At 47.2% G+C, this 20,646-nt stretch overlaps 1 protein-coding gene across 1 annotated transcript in view; it reads right to left on the reverse strand.

The window, feature by feature from the left end:
* Positions 1-20,646, reverse strand: part of IGDCC3 (immunoglobulin superfamily DCC subclass member 3) — an 83,189-nt gene that overhangs the window by 9,992 nt on the left and 52,551 nt on the right. The window contains exons 5-7 of the mRNA XM_085233731.1: positions 17,759-17,896; positions 11,530-11,688; positions 5,154-5,319 (exon numbers count right to left, since the gene is read on the reverse strand). Of these exons, the coding sequence (XP_085089857.1) occupies positions 5,154-5,319; positions 11,530-11,688; positions 17,759-17,896 (463 nt within the window). The remainder of the gene's footprint in view (positions 1-5,153; positions 5,320-11,529; positions 11,689-17,758; positions 17,897-20,646) is intronic.

The following is a 20,646-nucleotide window of genomic DNA, read 5'->3' on the forward strand; positions in this document are numbered from 1 at the left end:
GTGTGAGGAAGCGCAGAGCATCGCTGCGCATCAACCATCTGAAATAGGGGGTGTCCTTTTCTTCCTTCCCATCACCGGGAAAAATCTGTCACTTTTGGGACATCTGCTGCTGGAAAACTTTCCCGTGAGCGGCAGGCCGGCAGCGCTGCGACCACGGCGAGATGCCAGAGGACTTTGTGCTGCTCACCAGAGTTGCGTCACATCTGGGCACAAAGACCCGCTGGGCGTTGATGGAGGTGGGGAGAAGAAAGGCTGTGGGTTCACACTCTGCTGAGCCAGAGTGAGGAGGGAGCGGGAGGGCTCCGAGCTGCTATTCCCAAGCTGTCTTGCAGCTTGCAGGCAATCAGGATGACTGATCTCATTGAGGTCAGGGGTCCGGGCCGTTGACCAGAGATCAGCTTTCCAAAGGCTCCTCTGCAAAAGTCTGAGGACTGAAGGAAGGCTCTTCATCGATTCAGCGGCACAAAGGAGGAGAGGGGCCCAGCTGGAAGGAGATCAGCATGCGCGCGCACGCACAAAGCGGGAGTGTGATGAAATTAATGCAGAAATGCCCTGGGTTTGGAGGCTGCCTTTAGTGTAGGCTGAGAATAAGGTGCAAAACATAAAGGGTGACACTCGTTGGCCCAGGGGGGCCAACTACAGATCATCCCCAGCCTTTCACACACATTCTAACGCCCCTAGGAATTAAATGCCCTGCGGGCTTCTTAGGTGGAACCAAATCTCCTGGGTCGTGCTATGCAGACAGGAGGATCGATCCCTTTCTGTGCAGCCTGGCTGGTGTCTAGAAGACACAGGCCAGGATCCCGCCCAGTTCTTTGGTTACAGACTCACCCCAGTGCAGTTCCTACAGGAATGCTGCCATTCCCAAATAGGATGCGTGGTGCCAGTGGGAGCCACCTCACCCACTCACCTGCAGGACAAAAGGGTCAGCCAATGCTCAGCCCTGCAAAGCTGTCAGAGATGCTGCTATTTCTTGCAGCCCTGGGAGAGCATGGTTTCCAGCAGGACAGGGATGTGGCTGTAGGATGTTTTTTCTGCAGAAGAGGATGTTGTAAAAAAGTACAGCAGCAGGACCACTTCATCCTGAAATGCTCATCCCATCCTTCAGGACGCCTGGGTTTGCAATGTCACATAGCACTGAGGACATGTAGTGAATGAGCTGCTGCCAGTTGGTCTGTTTGCAACTACAGATTTAACAGAATCCTGTCCGAGGCAGGGAGCAGAGAAGCTTTTACATCTACAGAAACACAGAGCACACAACATCTCAGAAGAAACTCCTGGAAAGGAGGGTGGATGCCTGTGTTGGTAGCAGTAATACAGACAGCTGAGAGAGCTATTGCTGCTCAGTAAAAAGCCCCCCCAGGTGTATTTTGTCCCAAGAAACACTGAAACCCCTGAACTGCACTTCCTGAGTAGAGCAGAGGCAACACAACAGTAGCCACAAGAGGACAGACTGACACCCATCACCTCCACATGCCCTGGCAGTGGGGGCTGCCCCACTGAGCATCATGCTGTGTGCGCCCATGCGCAGACCCACCCCTCCTCAAAGGCAATTAGAAGCTTGCACAGCCTCCCCATGCATCTTCCAAAGTCAAACCCATAAATTATTCTTAAATCACAAGCAGCTGGTTCGCATCCCGGTCCTCCACGTGCTTATTTGTCATGCTTCTGGGAACTGAAATATGATTTTCAATATGGTACCCTTCTCATAATCACCAAAGGTCTTTAAGCTCATTGCGTGCACAACCTGCAGGCTCGCCTGCCCTCCTGCAAGGTGTCCAAATCCTTACAAGTTCAGGAGCTTGAAGGAATGCACAAATCCCTTTGTACCTCTCTGCACCCAGCTAACATGGATTCCGTAGCCAAATGCCTCCTTGCCAGCAGCAGGCTGTGGTTGCCATGGGTTTGGTACCCAAAAGCACATGAGGGTATCTCCTTGAAGCCCACTGTCCATATCTGCAACACAACCAGTCAAGAAAAGCAAAGTTGTCCTCAAATCTAGGTAGCTACAGAGGAATATTTTCTCTGATAATCCCTTGAAGTACATGCACAGCCCTTGGAGTGACTCATTCCCACTGCACTAAAACAAGGGCAAACCAGTGATGAAGAATTTAAGAAGGAGACAGTTCATAAGCAAAGGTCACAAGGAGAGCAAACACTACCTGAGCCTGAGTTCTAACGAAGCCTTCCTCCCGTGGAACAAATTAAGTCCCTTAATTACCATTTTGTAAATAAAATCTTCTTGGAAAATCAATATTTAGAGCCTGCCTTCTCTGAAGATGTTAGCCTTTGTTCCTTGCTATTACAGTGATATAACCCCCACTTCTGGGCTGAAAATTATCCCCCTGAACCTGATTGGGTTAAAGGAAGAAAAGCAATAAACCTCTCAGAGCAGTAATTTGGGTAGTATTTCATGCTTCCTTGTAGATTTTGAAGTAATAACCTAAAAAGCATGATTCTACACAAGCTCACAACTAATACATCCAGTAACCACCCCTTCCTGCTGCAGCAATCCACATGCTTTAGGGCTGTGTTGCCAGGTGGGAATGCAGCTGAAAATGCCAATTTCTCTTTCTCTTTCTCTTAGGCCAGAGCACTGGTATCACAATTGATCCAAATCACCCCATCAAAAATAAGGGCAGCATGTCAGCTCTGAACCAAGGGCAGGGCTGAGCGCAGCATCCCTCTGACACCTCTCAACCCCATCCCCAACCCGGGGATCACATGGCAGGACACCTCCCATCAACAGCCCCTCCAGTGCTTCTTATTCACAGATTTTAATGGCAAACCCCACAGTTCCCCACACCTGAGCCTTCATGCATTTTTCATCAACAATTATCCACTATCCCAGAACTGCTTTTGATTTTTGCTAATCATCGATTGGGTATTTTGTTCCCACGCAGCTGGCATTTACAAAACATAACAACCACCTCTGGAGAGGGCACAGCAGAAGGCTGATCTTTAATGCTAATGTGTCAAGAAACTATCAGCACATCAGGCAGCGAGGATTTGCATCGGAAGGACCACGAGGGAAGAGGAATTTATTGGACACAGCCAGAAGATCCATGCCCCAAGCAGGGGCTGTGCTTGCAGAGCTCCACCTGGAACACTGCAGGTCTGGATCACACTTCTAGTTGGGTTCCTTTCCAAGAACAAGGTTGCTCTGAGTAACATACTTTGAAAACAATTAGCATGTGGTATGATTTGGGATGATGTACTCTTTTTTTTCCCCCTAAAAATCCCTATGGGGGCATTGAGACCTTTATTGCTATATTAAGCAGAGTTTTAATCCAAATGAATTTTCTAGGAAACCATGTAATCTAATTAAATAGCTCACGGTGCAATTCAGTAGCTTCATTACTAGTAGATTTGTGATCCATCTTTACATGGACAAATATTTTCCAACTTCAATAGACTGATCAATCCAAGGCGTAATCGCAGATTCTGCCTGGAACTAAGTGAACTCAGTCATGCCCATGAGAAAGAAACAAAGCACAACTTGAAAAAGGTGAGGAAAAAACAGTAGTCGATCTTTTCCCCCGATTCATGGAGCACCCGACCACACATTGGACAAGCAAGAGCATTTTTCAGACTGAAAGGTTTGGGAACTGCCAGGCACGGATATTTTGCTGAAGCTGAGGGTTAGAGTAGGCCAAAAGTAGAGGAAAAGAAGCCAAAAGTTCAATATTGTCAACTGTGATGGCCTCAGGGTTCTGCTTTACAACTGCATTACTGCAGCTGCAGAAGACACCACATGTCAGCTGAGCCCAGGAATTGGCTGAGTTCCCCCAGCCTGTTACAGATGCACTGTAATCTGATCGGTTTGCTTGCAATGGAAAAGGCTGAAGCTAAATTGCATTGAATGATTGCCATAAGAAAATAATTACAGACATGTTCACCAAGTGACAGTTAACAGGCACGTGGAGCACAGCTCTGGGCAATGGAGCCTGGCTGGGAGTCGTGGTCACGATCAAAGACCCTACTTTTGCCTTCCTTTAACAGGGAGGAGGAATGATTTCACAGGCTAAGTACAAGGGAAAGACCCAGATCTGGACTCTGTGCGAGTTTATTCATGGATTTTGAAGTCTTTGGTCTCTTGTGACTCTGCCTCCTGGCCAATACAGGGGGACGCACTGATTTCCTTTCTCCCGTTTCTGTTCATATTCTAAGGGCAGACATGCCTCAGAAACCCAAGCAGGGAGCTATTACACCGTGAGGATGGAATGAGTGCCATCTATAAGTGCATGCACAGAGTTCACTGAAGTTTTCTGAAATCTCCCAGTATGAAAAATTCTCCACCGATCAAGAAGATGTTATTACATTTCACACCCTATCCTTCCTGCAATTCACATCTTTCCATCCTTCACGTAACAAACCTTAAAAATGCCTCAACCCTGAAAACAAAAAGCTTTGTTACAGAGAACCTTACAGAAATAAAACCCCCGTTTCTCCTAGGGAACACGTGTTGGTACCAACCCAGTCTGAACTGAAGGTCCTGACTTTCTATTGAGGTGGACTTGAGAGTCACATTTATCAATACAGAGAGCAACTACATGACACTGCAGAGTGCAAATCTCTACCAATAATTTAGGTTTACAGCACAGGTAATACTATTTTTCAGTGTATTGTTCAATGCTATTTCCATAGGAAATATGTTGTCAACTTGCAATTTTCACACTAAGTGCATCCCACCGTATCATTTGCGCAGTGCAAACATCCCCATCTCCTCGTATGGAAATGCAGTTATTTAGTACTCAGAGAAAACACTCTTCCCTGGTGAGATAAAAGGCTGCAGTTCAATGACAGCCAGCTTCCACGCAAATATCTCAAACGGGGAAATGCATTTGCACGCCCAGGCAGATCAGTGTATGAGCTCCTCCACCGTGGAGTGAGCGTGGTGTCCCAGCCAGCATCAGGGACAACATTTGGCCCTCCCAGAAACACTCAGAAGAGGATCAGGATGGTTGCCAGGTTCCACGGGCCAAAGCCTGTGTGAGCTAACGTGCTCTTTATTCAGTTTGATCCCACGTTTGTAGCTAAATAATGTGAAACAGACCTGCAGTGACAGCTATTTCTGGGCCATCAGGTAGGTGATGTCAATCCTTTGTGCATGGCAACTCCAGGCTGACACTACCCTTCACCCTGGCACTTACCTGTTGTTATTCTTCAGCTTGATGTGGTCGCTCGTCTCCAGGATCTGCCCATTCCTCAGCCAAGTGATCTGCGGGGGGGGCTCCCCTTGGGCCACGCACGTGAAGATGGCCGTGGTCCCCACGGGCCTGGAGATGGACTGGGGATGCTGCACGAACTCTGCAGGTGCTGTAGGGAGGAAAAAGGAGAGAAGTCAGCATGATTACACTTTATTCTGGCATGAAGAGCAATCCTGTAGCTTGGTTTGCATCGTCTTAGGAACTTGGGGAAAGAAAGTCCTATTATTGTCAGATCCAGGGACATTTGGCTAAGCCACAGCATAGGCAGCAAATAACACATAAAATGGCATTAGCAAACTGATTGTAAATGGACAGGAATGTACAGACACGCACATGGCAATCTGGCAGGTTCTTCTGTCCCCAGCAAATATGGGATTTGCTGCACATCATCCTGATGGCAATAGACAGGAAGCCCTTTTTAGCTCAGATCTGCAGCCTGGGACCCTTCTGGAACTGCTGAGCCTTGGAGGAGACTGCATAGCCTGTAACTGCTGTAACCTCATAACCAAACATTTTTACCTTCAGATTTGTAAACAGAAAGTGATTTCTCCCCCTCCCAGCAGCTCTGAATAGATTTAAAACCATTTATCAGAATAAAACAGCACAGCAGCCTACAGAAAGCGGGGCCTGAAAGGCGCTGCCAAATCAGTGAGTTTATTCAAGCAGTTACGCTTCAAAGAGCAAAGTGATAAATATACTCCATGCTGATGCTGAGACCTAAAATCAGGTGGAACCAGCAGCAGCTGCAATGAAGACAAACAGATGAGAGGCATGAGCCCATAATGAATTTACCAACCAGTGCTGCACAGTGGATGGCTGGCGTTAAATTTTTCCAACAAAAGCAAGATCATCCAGGGAGAAACACTCAGTGCTACCTGCAAGATTTTCCATGCTTGGGGCTGGTGTGAGATGCAGGGATGGGAGGAAAGAGCAGACTGGTCCAGCAGAGTGGTCCAGCAAAATGTGCTGGCTGGGTGCAAGCTGCATGCAGAAGCAGCTATGCAAGAGCAAAGCTTCATGTTCATGGCCAAAAATACCCCAAAACAAAAACCATGAGGTTTAGCTATGACAGCACAGCATGATTAAGCTCTTCCCCAGCTGCATGCGTGCAAGAAAACAGCATCATTATCACTGCAGCGAGGCCAAAGAGCACCAAAAGGTGCCTCAGTCTCAAAGCAAAGTCACCGGTTACAAGTCCTGCAAGCAGAAAGACACAGAAGCTCACTGAAGAGCTCATCTACCTTGAAGGAACCCCTTATTTCAGTTTTAATAACCAAAGGGAAGCGGAGCATGGCAGCCCTGACTTATGTTAGCAGTCAGGGGTGTCCCCCAGCAGAGTTTATTGTCAGGCGCTCGGGTCTACTAATGAACCTGAGCTCAACAACCTAATGGACACATATTTTCAGAACCTCCTGCTAAACTTCACTAGGTGCCGATCGAAGCATTGTCCTTCTTTTTCCTTTCCACATTTTTCCCCCTAGGCTTATAAATTAAAATAAAATTCAGGATGGGTTCAATAAAGCTGGGAGCACAGACAAATGGGGATGAAATCTCCCTTCCCTGCAGCAAACGGTTCCCTTTGTGGCATACACTGAGAGCACAGCACATTAGGGACTTGATTTTCAAGGCTTCCTTAACCTCCTGCCCCCCATTTTGGGCTGGTGAAGGTTTTGCAGGAGCAATTATTCTGCAAGTGGCTGTGTACCGCCCAGCTTTCATCTGGGCTCAGCAGTCACGCCTGCAATGCCCACAGGTGCAAGATGCAGTGCTAAGGAAGGGCACGGCCATCTTCAGACAGTTTCATTATGGACCCCTCTGATGGCTTACCCCATTCCAAGGGGTTGCAAAAGACCTCTAAGACCACCAAATCCAACCCCAACCCATCCCCATGGACTATGTGCCTCAGTACCACATCTCCATGGATCCAGCCTATCCAGATCCCTCTGTAAGGCCTTCCTACCCCCAGGCAGATCAGCACTTCCTCCCAACTTGGTGTCATCTGCAAACCTACTGAGGCTGCACTCAATCCCCTCATCGGCAAGAAAGGAGCAGCAGCTCCTGTCTTATTTTCATTCATAATTAACAGAGCATCTCATTAGTGCTCAGCACATTGAGGCACAGCGGCCTCAAAAGCTCACGTCCTTCCGCCCCGCAGCCAAAAGGCCACTGCAGGTGGTGAGGGGAAGCATCTCAGCCCTCCCAGGAAAATCTTAACATAGACCTTAATGAAGATCACTCTTCAGAACAGAGGATTCCATCCTGGCAAGGAGGAGCAGGCAGGCTCCAGCTCTTGCTTCTGTGGGATGAGGAAACCAGAATGTTGATTCTTCAGGACTTAATGGGAGGGAGGGGATCATTTTTAATGAATTTTTAATGAATATTTAAGGGCATGACATTGGTATCAAAAAGCAATAATGCTTAATGCCATCTTCAGAATCGTTAACGAAGTGCTGCAATAGGTTTTCCTGTGCACAACAAACTGTGACAGCACAGAGATGCACTGTAACAGCAGGCTGCAATGGGAGAGCCGGGCTGGATCCATCTCTTCCCAGCCCTTGGTCCTCAGATAATGGGGATCCTCTCTATGCAGCCCCAGCCCTGGCACTGGCTTGGGGTGCAGTCATTACTGCAGTGAAATTCGAGGTGCCAGTGCCCCTTGCACCCAAACATTAAGCAGTCATTAATTCTCAATTAGCTACAGTCATAGGTTAAGGGAGGGAGACTGGGGTAAGGAGGAGGAAGAATAATCTAGAAGCAACAAAACCTCGTAAATTAGGCTTCCAGAATGCACAAGAAGGGCATAAAGGAGAAGATGGGTCAGCGGGGAAGTCGGTCAAGCACAGCATCAGATGACGGAAGATAAAGAACCACCTCTCACTTTGCCTCTTTCCACTGCCTAAGAGGACGCACAGACGCACAGTGCAAGCTGCAGAGCTGGTGGGACTGCTGGGGCCAAAGACAGAACCATGGCCATGTCTGCTGGGAGATGTTGTGAAGCTGTTCATCTGTGGTGCAGCACAGCACGGCCTGGAGCTGCTCAGCAATGGGACACGTCTCCATGTCACCTACCTGGCCCAGGGTGGACACACTGGGCTCCAGCACCACAGCTCACTACATCGTTCTAATGGGTGAGATCTGAGGTCCCTGCTCAGCTGCTTTCCTTGGGAAGGCAAACAAGCAAGTGGGCAGGCTGACCCAGGCAGCGGGTCACAGGGCTAGTTCTGAAGCATGAATTTCAGCCAGGGCTAACGTGCAAACCATGTGCCTTAACGAGCCTTAACCACAGCAACTGCAGCACACCTGCTGGCAAACTCGGCCCTACAGCAACACCAACGGGGCACGGAGATGGAGGAAACACCAGGAAGTGCAGCGGCAGCCAGATCTGTTGGACCGAGGAGCAATGCCCTGTTCTGCCAGCAGAAAACAACATGAACAAGGCAACCATTGTCGGCAGAGCCTTCAAAACCACGTCCTTAAGATGGGCACCCATTTATGAGATGGGCTCTCATTTTTCTGCATAGCTTTCAGGAGGAAATGAAGCGTGGAGTGGAGAACACTGGTGACCATCTGGCCATTCACAGCCCATCAGTTTGTTATGACACCAAACACATAATAAAGCACAAAAGATTGCACAGGAGGTAGGGAGAAAGCGCTTTGATATGTTTTTCTCCCCTTGCCACCAAAGCCTGCTCTTCCCTTGCTCCGCACACACGCATGCCCTATGCTTGGCCGTGCTGCGTTCGGCCCTTCCACAGCTCCCCTGGGAGACTTCCATTGGCAGCCCGGCACAAAGCAATATTCAAATGGCTGCACTGGGATCTGGAGAGAAAATGGAAACTTTCTTGTGTGAGAACCTTACAAAAGAGATCAAAGGAGCCTAAATGGCCAGGGGAGGGCAAGGAGGGAGGGAGGGAGCGGGGGATTGAGGCCTTATTCTCTGAAGGGAGGAGGAATTCCCAGGAAGATAATAAGATGATCTGAAGGAGAGCCTGGAATGCAAAATGCTGGAGGAAAAGCAGAGCGCTGTGACAAAACACCTCTGTGGCTGCTGGGATGGGGACCCTGGCGTCCTGCAGTGAGGCAGAGGCGGCAGCAGGAGGGCGGATGGGGTTTCAGTCCCTGCCTCCTGCCAGCTCCTCGCCTTACAACAGGAAACATCGCTCTTTCTGCCCGTGTTTCCCACCTATAAAACGTGCCTCCTTCAAAAGGCACAGGGCAAGTTAATTTGTGCCTGCAGGCACTTCAAGGGCCCTGTATAAAAGCAGCAAGTACCTGGCCTGGCGCTTTGAGGATTCTGGCATTGTCCTAGCCCTGTGCTAACTTCCTCTCCAACCAGGCTTTTGATAGCTTGTTCTTAGCTTTTATTCTCTTTATAGATGTAATCTGCATCGCTGCCATCTCAACAAAGATAAAATCAGTCTCCCACATCAGTCATTACCGGTGTTTGCTTCCCAGGCAAACCTGAACGGCAATCATTTGTACCTCTCAGCTGGAAAATTCAGGTAAAATGAGATTCAGATGGAGAAGTTGCTTCCAGAAGGAGGGTGAGCAAACGCAGGATGAATCCAGCTGCCTGCCTGGGGAAGGACAGCCTGCCTCAACATCGGGTACTTTATGGATGGCATAGGTTCGACTCTTGTACAACACAGCTCATGTCCATAAGTGCCTCACAAAGGATATTCCACACCACTGCCCACTTCTCTGCTCATCTCCAGCACTGAAGCAACTCCTTTCTGTAGTGAGGCTGGGCTCCCTTTTAGGGACGAATTCTCATATTGGTTTCCTAGGTGAAAATCCACAGTAATCCTACTCCAGACAAACTGCTGCTGCTCAGGGGCTGATGTTCAGCTCCCCAAAGAGACTGCTTTGTGGCACTGAGAAACTGTGCAACCCTTTCCCCTCTCATCCAATTGCTAACTGGAACCCTCAAGTGTATCTAATTTCTGCATTTTTACAACATCATAGATTTTTCAAGTAATTTCTTCTGGCTCTGCCTGTCTGCTACCTAGAAATCAGCTTTGTGCTCGGGCTGCACATGCAGCATGTGCAGAGCCATCTTGCAGCAGCTCAAAATTGTTTGTGTCAGTACAGTGAGGTTTTCTGAATGCTTGGGTTGTTCTCAATGCCTGGGCTGTGTTGCTTGAAAAGAGACTCCCAGGCCAGCTGGCAGTGCTCACTGCACAGTTCACTTAGAAATGCAACAGCAAAAGAAATGGCAAGTTCTCACCTCCTGCCGGCACCTGAGACCCAGGAGGATCACTCAGCCCTCTACAAGCTCCCTCTCTGCTGCTCCCAAAGCAAAAGGGAACAGGGATGCCAGCACACAGGGACTACAGGCGCTGTTGGATCACCGCAGCCACTCTCAGGACTTGTCAGGTGAGCATCAGGGCTGGAACAGGGCACTTTCCCCATCACCAGCATGAAAGGTTCAATTAGCTCGCTCCGGCAGGAGGTGTATAATTTCAGATTCAGGATATCATCAGTCAATAGTTAATGAGTGAACTGATGAGAGCACGCACGATGCTTTAAGTGGACTAGCTTGAAGAGGAGGTGAGTGCCTGTAATCAGGGGCGGATTACTGCCATTCAGATCACACTGCCAGCTGGGTTTGCCTTCTGAAATACTTGCCTGGTTCCCCTCACCATGGAGATTGGTTGCACAGAGCATACGCAGGGGATTTGTTTGGTTTCTTCAGTGCTGAACTCTACTCTGGGCTGAATCACCCTCTCACAGTGACATTTCAGGACAGTTGCCGCACGGAAGGGGAGCAGCATGCATTCTCTGAGCGTGAATCCAAATGGGGTTTACTCACATGGAGCAAGATGCTCAGATGCAGTGTCTTGCTGAGTTTCAGGAAATGGCTTTAATTTTATTTGCGCCATACCTACTCCTGGATATCACTGCATGAATGATGCAGATTTGTCCAGTAAGAGAGAGTGGTGCCCACATCCCTGTATCACTAAGACCACACAGAGGGTAAGAGACAAAGCTGGCTAACTAATTCATCCTGTGCTCTCTGCTGAGATGTACAGGTAACAACAGAAGTCTGCTCAGCCATATACTTCTGACGAGGTGCTAAGACACTGCAACTCTTACAGCTGAGGCCTCAGTTCAAGGATACCAAGTTACCACTCACTCACCTTTGTGGGATACAGGAACTTTCACCTACCTGGAGAACCACATCTAAAAAAGAACCGCTTTGTCTGACACCATCAGAGAAGCCCAAACCGACCCGTCACAGTGCCCAGGGACACACAGAAGCTGTGCAATGCGCATGGGTACCATCACTCTACAATTGTGTCACCCCTGCTGAGCTCACCTTGTACAACGAGCCTGCCCTGAGCAGTCCTTCGCACCCGAGTGCCAGGTTTGTTCGCAGCACACACGTAGATGCCGGAATGCTGCACACTGAGGTCTGAGATCATGAGATTTCCTGTCCCCAGAACCTGGATTCCCTCCACACCAATTGGGCGGCCGTCTGTAAGAAAGGGAAAAATATAAGGGTTGCACACTGGGCCTTTGTCTGAAATTCTCCAAGGCACAGTCTTTGTTGAGGTCCAGTCTAAGTTCTTATGGAGTGATACCATGCACTTGTACTGGGATCTGCCAAGGAAAGTCAATGGGTTACAGCTGATGCTCTTAGCAGAACTGTCTTTGGAGAAAAACAGCATTCTCAGTTAAGTGTTTGCCCAAAGCTACACTTTGTGCTGCTTGGAAAACCAAGATACCATCACAGGAAATGTGGAAGCTTTCAACATCATGTTCAGGTTAAGATGAAGTTCCCAGAATGCTTTTCAATAGAGCAATAAAACCAAATGAAATAGTACCAACTTCTACAAGTCACTGTCTAAGTTCTTACATTGGACTGACCAAGGATCCAACAGACATGTTGAGGAAAGCAAGCAAACACCCCGGTGCACTTCCCTTGCCACCAGCAATTTATGACTTGGGGATTTCCTGAGCTAGAAGTGATGCTTTTGTGTCTGCTAACCCTTAGTGGATCTGTCCTCTGCCTTTGGAAACTGCATGAACATTGAGTTTTCAATTCCTGAACTCCTGAGTACACAAAACAGTCAGGAGTCAAACTCTGAGCTGGAAGGGCTGCCTTCATCCTGAGTGCTGGGTCTGAAGGAGGATGGCTGGAGAGCAGCAACATTTTCAAAACTGAAACACTTTAATATTAAATAGTTCAGAATCAGAGAATTCTTCTTTTTCCAACAAAGCCTGCTTTCACTGGAAAACTCCCAGCCAGCTCTAATTACAATGTGTTTCATTAGTATCAGGCTATTGCTTTTTATTGTTCCATTGGTTTGTGTTTTAAGACACTGTCTGACAAAGGCAGCTTTAAATCACTCCTAGCATGTGTCAGGGTGTCTGAGCAGAGGGGCAAGGCAGGGGATTCATCTTACTGGATCAGCAGTTAAAGAAAGCACACTTTCCTCTGATGGGAACTGGGAATCCAGTTCCTCTCCTGCCTTTGCTCACGGAGATGTTTAAGGAGCTTACAGAAAAGGAGAAGCGAGAACCATCCTTGATGATTACCCCATCTGAAAACCCCATGAGCCCTCCAGACGTGTGAGCTCCCCAGCAGAAGAGTCTGTGCCTTACACTTCAAAGCTGTGGTTAGAAAGGGAAACATTAATCCAAAAAATTTCCTCCCAGGAGCTCTGCTGGTCTGTGGCATAGTCTTACCCACCTCAAGTGGGCAGAAACTGTTGCTGGGGTCCATTAGCACCAGACGACCTGAAGAAAGCTACCCTGCAATAGTATGCTTTAGATCTCATCTTACGCTTTGCGTAATAAAGAATATTATGAGGATTGGATCCACTGCATAACCAACAGGCTCTGGAATAGACTGGGAAAACAGAAAGGCAAAGCAGCACTCAGAAAGAAGGGCAAATTAACTATCAAGACATACAGATCCACTTGGCAGGGCAAGGATGGGATGGGGAGCTCGCGCCTCTGACAGCAGCATTGGAGGGATCCCATTTCAGACTGGCAGCATCAGGCTACTGGCAAAACATGGTCCAAAAGCTACCGAGCACTTCATAAACATTTCTCCTGTCATGCTCGTTGCATTGTTTTTCGGGAAATTTTTAAGCTTTAAGGTTTCCTTGCTTCATTAGGCAGGCAATGCTAGATCACTTCATTATTTGCATTGCAAAGAAAAATGCTTGGGTCTTCTAGACAGAGAAAAACAATGTCATTAAATGATTAAATGATCACATAGCTGGCCAAGCCACTGCAGCAGTAAATGGCTCAGTCATAAAAGGGACAATAAAACATGACCTGTCCCGCATTTAATGAGCAATAAGAAGGAACCATTTCCTTCAAACATCATTTGAACTGAAGTGTAAAGAGGTCTGAATTAAATTCAAATTGAACTTGATTTCATCTTTTAAATTAGACCTTTTGGAAGCCTGTATTTACAATGGGTGTAAAAATCAAATCTCCCTCTCGAGGGAGGGACGGGATCAGCAAAAATGCAAAGCGGCCGTACTTGGATGCTTCATCCCATCATTGCCTTAAGAAACACCACAGAAATGTGACTCGAATGTCAGTAGATTTACTGTATTATTTATCATGTGCTACATAATTTAAGCACAACAGTCCCAGCCTGCAGCAGATACTCCACACAGCCTGAATACCTGTATCGATGCTTCCCTCAGTCGTTTCTCTGGCTCCAAGTATTATTAATTAGAGGTGGGATGCTCTGAAGAAATGTCTCCTGTCAACCCAGCATCTTTCATCTCCCTGAGGAACAAAGCCCTCCGAGCCCAGAAGCCCCGAGGGAACTGCTGTTTGATTCAAATAGCACAGCCACACAAGGTCCCCGTGCCAAGTCAGCCTGTATGTTTCTTGCTCATTTGCTGTTTTCCAAAAAGTCCTGCAAACTTCTAGCATAACATCTATACTTTCCCAGCTTCTTCTATCCTTCTTGCTCTATTTGCTTTAACGGTAAAGAGGCAGATCCAGCACTCCTGAACCCCAGTGGCAGGGCTGGGACACAAGGGAGGACCATGCAGCACCACACAACTGTGATGGGTTTGGAGAAATGTATGGAAAGGGCTCTGGAACCCAAACCAGATCAACCTGAGCCATCCTGTGATCAGTTGGAAGGTTTTCAGCTAATATCAGGTCTAACTTGGTAACGCTGACAACGTGTACAAATAGTACAAAGCATTTAAACAAGAAATCCTTTGTACCTAGGAAGCTCAACACATTGCAGAAGTGCTGTGCATTGGGACTGATGTCTCACATCCACTTTGCAAAGACTGACATCTATTTCAACCTTGTTTTTCTTGCAGGGAGACTTGGATCAAGAGATTAAGACCCTGAAAACCCACCTTCTTGGCACTGCTTCCCATCAACAAGTCATCTCTCCAGGCTTCAAACTGTTGATCATTTACCGTGACCTTCCACTTATGAACTCAAAAGCAGAACATCTGAGGGCTGAAAACAAGCCAGACTAGGGGGAAATGACCACCAGATTATCTTTGTCAGTCCTTAATTGAAGACAGATGAAGGATGTGAAGAGCAGCCTGGAATAAACTGGAGTGTTCTCCAAGTGGGAGATGCTCCCAAAGAATGCCTGTCTGTGGAACACTAGAGGCTACCAGGTTTCCTGTTGGAGCACAGGCTGGATGCAAGATGCCTGGGGTTTGGGAGCTGCATTATTTACTTTTCCAAGGTGTACACGATGCCTTCTGGAGTCCTTTCTCTGCCTGCTAAGAAGTGATTGGCACACTGGTACCAATTACAGGGACCTGTTAAAACATGTCAGAAGATATGAATATGCAACAACACCAACGCCTTTCTTTTTTAAGTAGCAAGTAGAAAGACAGTAACAACTTTCCAGTGTTGATCATTTAGGTCTTTTGTGAATTCTTTGTATTGTGCCATAGTAGCCTTCTACTTCTTAGGCACATGGGGCTCCTGCTCCAGCGGACACTGGGCACAGTGGATTAGCATATTTAGAGTACATTGCAACAGTTGACTATTCAGTATGTGAAGTGGTGAAATTTACTCTATTATTTCTAAACACTTACAGGAACGGTGCTCCTGTCAACCAGTCAGCCATCTATTGCAAGCTTCTGTGTCCAATAAGTTACCAATTAATTGGCTCCTACAATTGTTGTATAGTTTACTTCTTGAATGGCTCCCTCTTCAGTAATTTCCTTCCCATTGTGTGACCCCTTCTGACAACTCCTGTATAACGCTATCAGATAATCACTGTCTTTTCTTTTTCGCCTCACTTTTCTGTATCTCTCTAAATAGTGTATTATCCTGCCTTGGTACCTTTTATGGAGGCCAGCTCAGTGGCCTGTCAGTTAAAGGGTAAGGATACATTAAAATCGTCATTCATTCAAAAGGCTTTGCTGTAAGTGCCCAGGATATTCATTTGTGCACATATACAGGTCCAAGCCTGAAGTGCGTAGCTCTGAAAGGAAAAGCCCTATCTTCCCTGAACAAACTCTTAATGATTTTACATTTCTCTCAGAGCCTGCTCTCTAATGAATGTTGACATTACACGCACTGCGACACACAGGAATTCTGTCTGTGGTCAGCAGCTACAACATATTCCCAAGGAAATTAAATTCAAAATTGATTGTGTGACAGTCAAAAACTGGCTCAGAATTTGAATGATTTCTTTCAAGCAAAATATAGCTGCCTTTCCTACTGAAAACCGGCCAGGTTTTAGCAAAGGCAAAGCAGAACGTGCAAACATTTTTATGGCTTGTTTCCCCTTGCAACAGATAGCTGTGAAAGCAAAATTGTTCTTCTGCTCCTTTCTGATAGAAGAAATGCCACAACATCAAAACTGTGAGCAAATAGGTTGAAACAGAGCCTCCAAAATGGCAACACTGCCTGTGCTAAGTCCTGGCAGAACAGCAATGCTGTGACTCTTTCCCTCTACCACGCAGGAGGGATTCCCATATATCATTATCTTTTTTGTTTAAATGAAGTCACGTCTACTGCCAAATCAGGTGCACATTTTTACGACTTCATGACCATGTATTTTATCACTTCTGGGAGGAGATGAAGGCAGGAAAATGCTTCTGAAATCACTGCAAAGAGATGGCAGGCCTACAGACTTTTCAGAGGGCCTGTAAGCCACATCACTGTTGAGATTGTTGAAATGTCATGAAGATATTGTCATCCTTTGGACATGGAACATTCACACTGAAGGGTAGGGAAAGTAACGAGATCTCCTTCCTGTTCAGTAGCTCTAAATCTGCTGCTTTGCCGCAAGGGGTGTTTATTTTTGGTGGAAGGCAACGCTGAGCTCACACCATCCAGACAAATCTAGCATGAAGCCATTACATCTTCATTATCGCACTGCTCTATAGAGACAAGTGTTTTGAAGAAGGTAATAAGCACTTATAATTAAGGCAATTATAACATAGTTTATTATAGTTGAGCACTAACATAGAGCTGCTTTGTGTCCAAGAGAACCAGAACAGTGCTAGAGCTCATCTGGGGAATTTTTAAACCAGCATCAATCTGATGGTTATGGCTCTGGGGGGAAAAAATAGTCAGTGGCAGATTTTATAATCCACCAGAGGAAGCGAGCAGGAAGGCAAGCATGGAGAAACTGCGCTATTACTGCTGGGTACGCGTACTTGTGCCCTCACAGATGGCTCTGTGGTGGGACATCACTCCTCCCACAAGCCTCACTTGACCCTAGCAGCACGGACCTGAAGCCCCACATCCAGCACAGCAGCACAGGACAAGATTATCCCTGTTTGTGTTTCAGAGCCACTTGGGGTGACTCGGGGAGATTAGCTTCTAAAAACAACACGACCTTGCAGATCACGAGGCCTTGGGGAATGCTGAGTAAACCCAACCCCACAGCACGCTCACATAGAGTTACAAGCTCCAGAAGACAAATCAAAAGCCATCAGCTCTTCGCTCAGCATAGACATCTGTTGGGCAACAGAAATGTTGCTTTGCACAAAGTATTTTCTGAGCGAGTATTCCAGTTAGAGCTTAAAATAACCCTTGCTTTCAGACTGGGAATAACATTACATTCCGCTTGTATGATGCCACCAGACACTGGCCCTGGTTTCCATGCCGATTAAAGAATATCACTGACCTCAGTAGTGAGCAATTGTTTTTTCAGAGCTTCAGACATGCTACTTTAAGCTCTCTCTGCTTTTATAGAACTCTCTGAACAGGCAGCAAGTTTCTTTTAAGTCTGTTTTACATGGAAGACATGTTTGTGTTGTATGATTTTGTTTCTCTGGGGCCAACAGTGGTGATGTTTTTGATGCAGCTGAAGGAGACACTGTCAGTCTGGGAAAGAAAATTATCACCTTTCATGATACATCTACAGATTGAACCAGCCCACTCCTTAACAGTTGAAAACAGGATCTCGGCAGAGGGAAAAAGCAAAGCGTAGACAAGAAAATAAAAAGCTCTTCAAGCATACAATTAATCACTGTAGGAATGGAAAGAGTGAATCACTTGTTGCTGAGATAGCCAGTGGCACTCCCTGTTTCCCATGCGATGGCAATGAGGAGACATCCCATCACCCCAGGGCTCACCTAGGCGGCTCCAGGAGACGATGGGCCGGGGGTTGCCTGTCGCGATGCACTCCAGCACTGCAGTCTGATGCACCGTCAGTGTGAGGTTCTCCGGTCCAACGAGAATCATGGGGTCCTTGTAAACGGTGGAGTGGGAGCCTGCAAGGACAGAAGCATCATTAGAAGGCATCCGCGTGGCCTCGCAGCATTTGGTTCTCTCTTGCTTGATGGAAACACAGAAGGCTCTGTTCATCCTCTAAGTACAAACGATGTGGCTGGTGCCATCCTCAATATATTTAGGAAAGACATGAAACAAAAGGACTGCAATACTTGTGAGGCAGCTGCCTTGTCTGAATGTGTTTTAAGAGGGCACTGATATTTCTGGGGAAAACTCAGCCATTTGACAAGCAGCTCTGTTGATCCCTGCATCTGTACTGTAGAGAGAAGGGAACTGCTCTGCTGGCTGCAGACCGTAGGGCAGTCATTCCTTGTCTTTTGCAGCACGCCAGTGCTGGTTCACTTTGGTGTACCAGGGTGCAGGATGGGCTGCATCACATTGCCCTGATGCAGACATGGTACAATCACTGCTCACGGTGAGATCACAAATACTTAGTTGCACTACAGCAGCACCAACAAGCAGCAGCCAAGAACAAAAACCATCACCCAAGATCAGAGATTCGTGGAATCTCCTAACTTGGAAGGGACCCTTAAGTTCCATTGAGTCCAACTCCTGGATCTGTATTAAAAACTCTGGTGCAAGGACACTGGTACCAGCAGAGGCAAAGGATAAGAGACAGAAATCACAATTTACGAGGCAAAAGAAGACTAGGGACAAAACCATCGCCCTGTGTCACAGCTGAACCTCCTATGAACCCCAGAAAGTGCCTTATTTCTGGGTTGAAGCTCCCATCAACCTTCACTCCCATTTCTTTGGAAGGAAGCAAGAGAGGAATTAAAGGAGGTACTCGCAGTTCTCCATCAGCAAACAAGAACACTGACAGCCTCCTCATTAGTCTTCACGCTCCACATTTCCAACAAGAGCTGGGTTACACTCCAGAAATGCTGAGGTCAAGCAACGTTTGAGGAATCGAAACAATCTGACAGCTGCTGCTGGCAAAAATGCTCTGTGAAAAACACCTGCAGGGAAGAATACATGGGTTGACCCCCCCCAAACAGGACAGGGCACTGGGGAGTGGGAGCAGAGGTCTGCCACAGGCAGGGATGCAGTGCAGGGCTTGTTCCCAACGAAAAAGTATCTACAAGAGTTTTTCTCCAAGATTTCCTCTCTTCCTGCATTTTTTAGGGCTACCCTGTCAGAGCAGGGGCACTTCACAGTGGTCCAAATGGCCAGCATGGATCAGAGCAGCTCGTGTGTTCATCATCCCTGCAGGAAAAAAGCTCTGAGGTTGTGTCTAAATGGGCAAAATGCAAGAAAAATCACCGTGTCGGTGTGACTTAAGAGCTGACTTTCTCATTGAATGCATTTCACTGCAAGCCATAAAATGTAGATTTTTTTGATGAGAACCAGAATGCACAATAAATTCATATGACCGGTTGGCTAACCCCAAGAGATCTGAAAAACAATACCTTCCCCCTCAGTATCTCAGAGTGCCTTTAAAACCCATGTAAATTTATTGTTCTAAATCACAATAGTAAATGTTCACGCTTAGAATAATACGATATTATCATCGTATTATATACAGATTTCAGTATTTCAAAACATTGAAAAATGAAACGAATTGTCCAAGGTCACCCAAGAATATCAGCAAACGGGAGCTGAGACCAAAGCAGAATTTATAAAATGCTCCATTTTGCCAACAACAACAAAGGAATCACACTCTTTGATTTATACCCTGAGTCCTACATATGCAATCAAGCTTCCAGGCATGGGATCAGCTCCATGAGTTTGGTCAGATCGTGACCATCTCTGGGACTGATGCCACTGCCAGCTCCAATAGGTCCCCAGAGGGGACAGTCTCCCAGCAGGGACATGGCCAAACCCTGGCCATTAGGGAGGAGGTTTCCTCCTGCAGCCAATGTGCAGGGGGGAAGGAGTGACACAGAGAGGGATTCTCATCCTCGATGTTCAAGGCAATGTGAGAGGGATTTCTTCTGAAAGGGAAAAAGCCTCCATTGATGCTTGCGGTCTTCAGGGACTCCGCCAGCAACAATTGCAGAGGATGGGGAGGTCCCCAGCTCTGTTGGAGTGACAGGCACTTCAGCAGTGATGGCACGGGCCGTTAGATCTCGATCAAAAGGATGGCAGCAGAGAGAGATGCAGCTCATGCTGAAAAGGTGTCAGCGCCGAGAGGCAGGCAGCCCCTGGGGAGCAGCTCCGCTAAGCAGGCACTTGAAAATAATCAATCAGCAAGGCTGCAAGGCAGGGCTGTGGGCAAGAGGAAGGGATGGGCTGCAAGCAGGCTGTTTCCTCCCCTGCAGCAGCCATCCTCCTCTTTGCAAACACCCAGAGCACAAACCTGTTTCTCTGAGATTTAACCCACTGCAGTGCGTTTTCAGCAGGCTCAGAGCATGCAAAGGTGCAGTTACAGCTGCGCTGCTCACACGCAGTAACTGAAGCACAGCCCAAGCCCTTCAGCAGACACTTAAATGCTGAGCCCGTATTCATCATCTGAGTGCTTTAAGGAAAAGAAAAACCACAAACATCACATAGACAGGAAACCTGGAAAATATCCATTTGCAATGAGGGATGGTGAGACGACAACAGCTAACAGCTTTCTGTCTTACAAGAAACAATAGCTGAGACCAGAGAATTGACACAAACAACTTCAATGCGATGATAATTTACTGTACTTTGCCCCCTCCATGCAGCTACTGTTCACACAGACCAAGAGAACAGGCAGGTAACAGGCATCAAAGGCTCCCAGGTCTTTCAGAACCAGCTAACCTGC

This window comes from Meleagris gallopavo, chromosome 12 (genome assembly GCF_905368555.1).
Source record: "Meleagris gallopavo chromosome 12, MGAL_WU_HG_1.1, whole genome shotgun sequence".
Classification (NCBI taxonomy): Eukaryota; Metazoa; Chordata; class Aves; order Galliformes; family Phasianidae; genus Meleagris; species Meleagris gallopavo.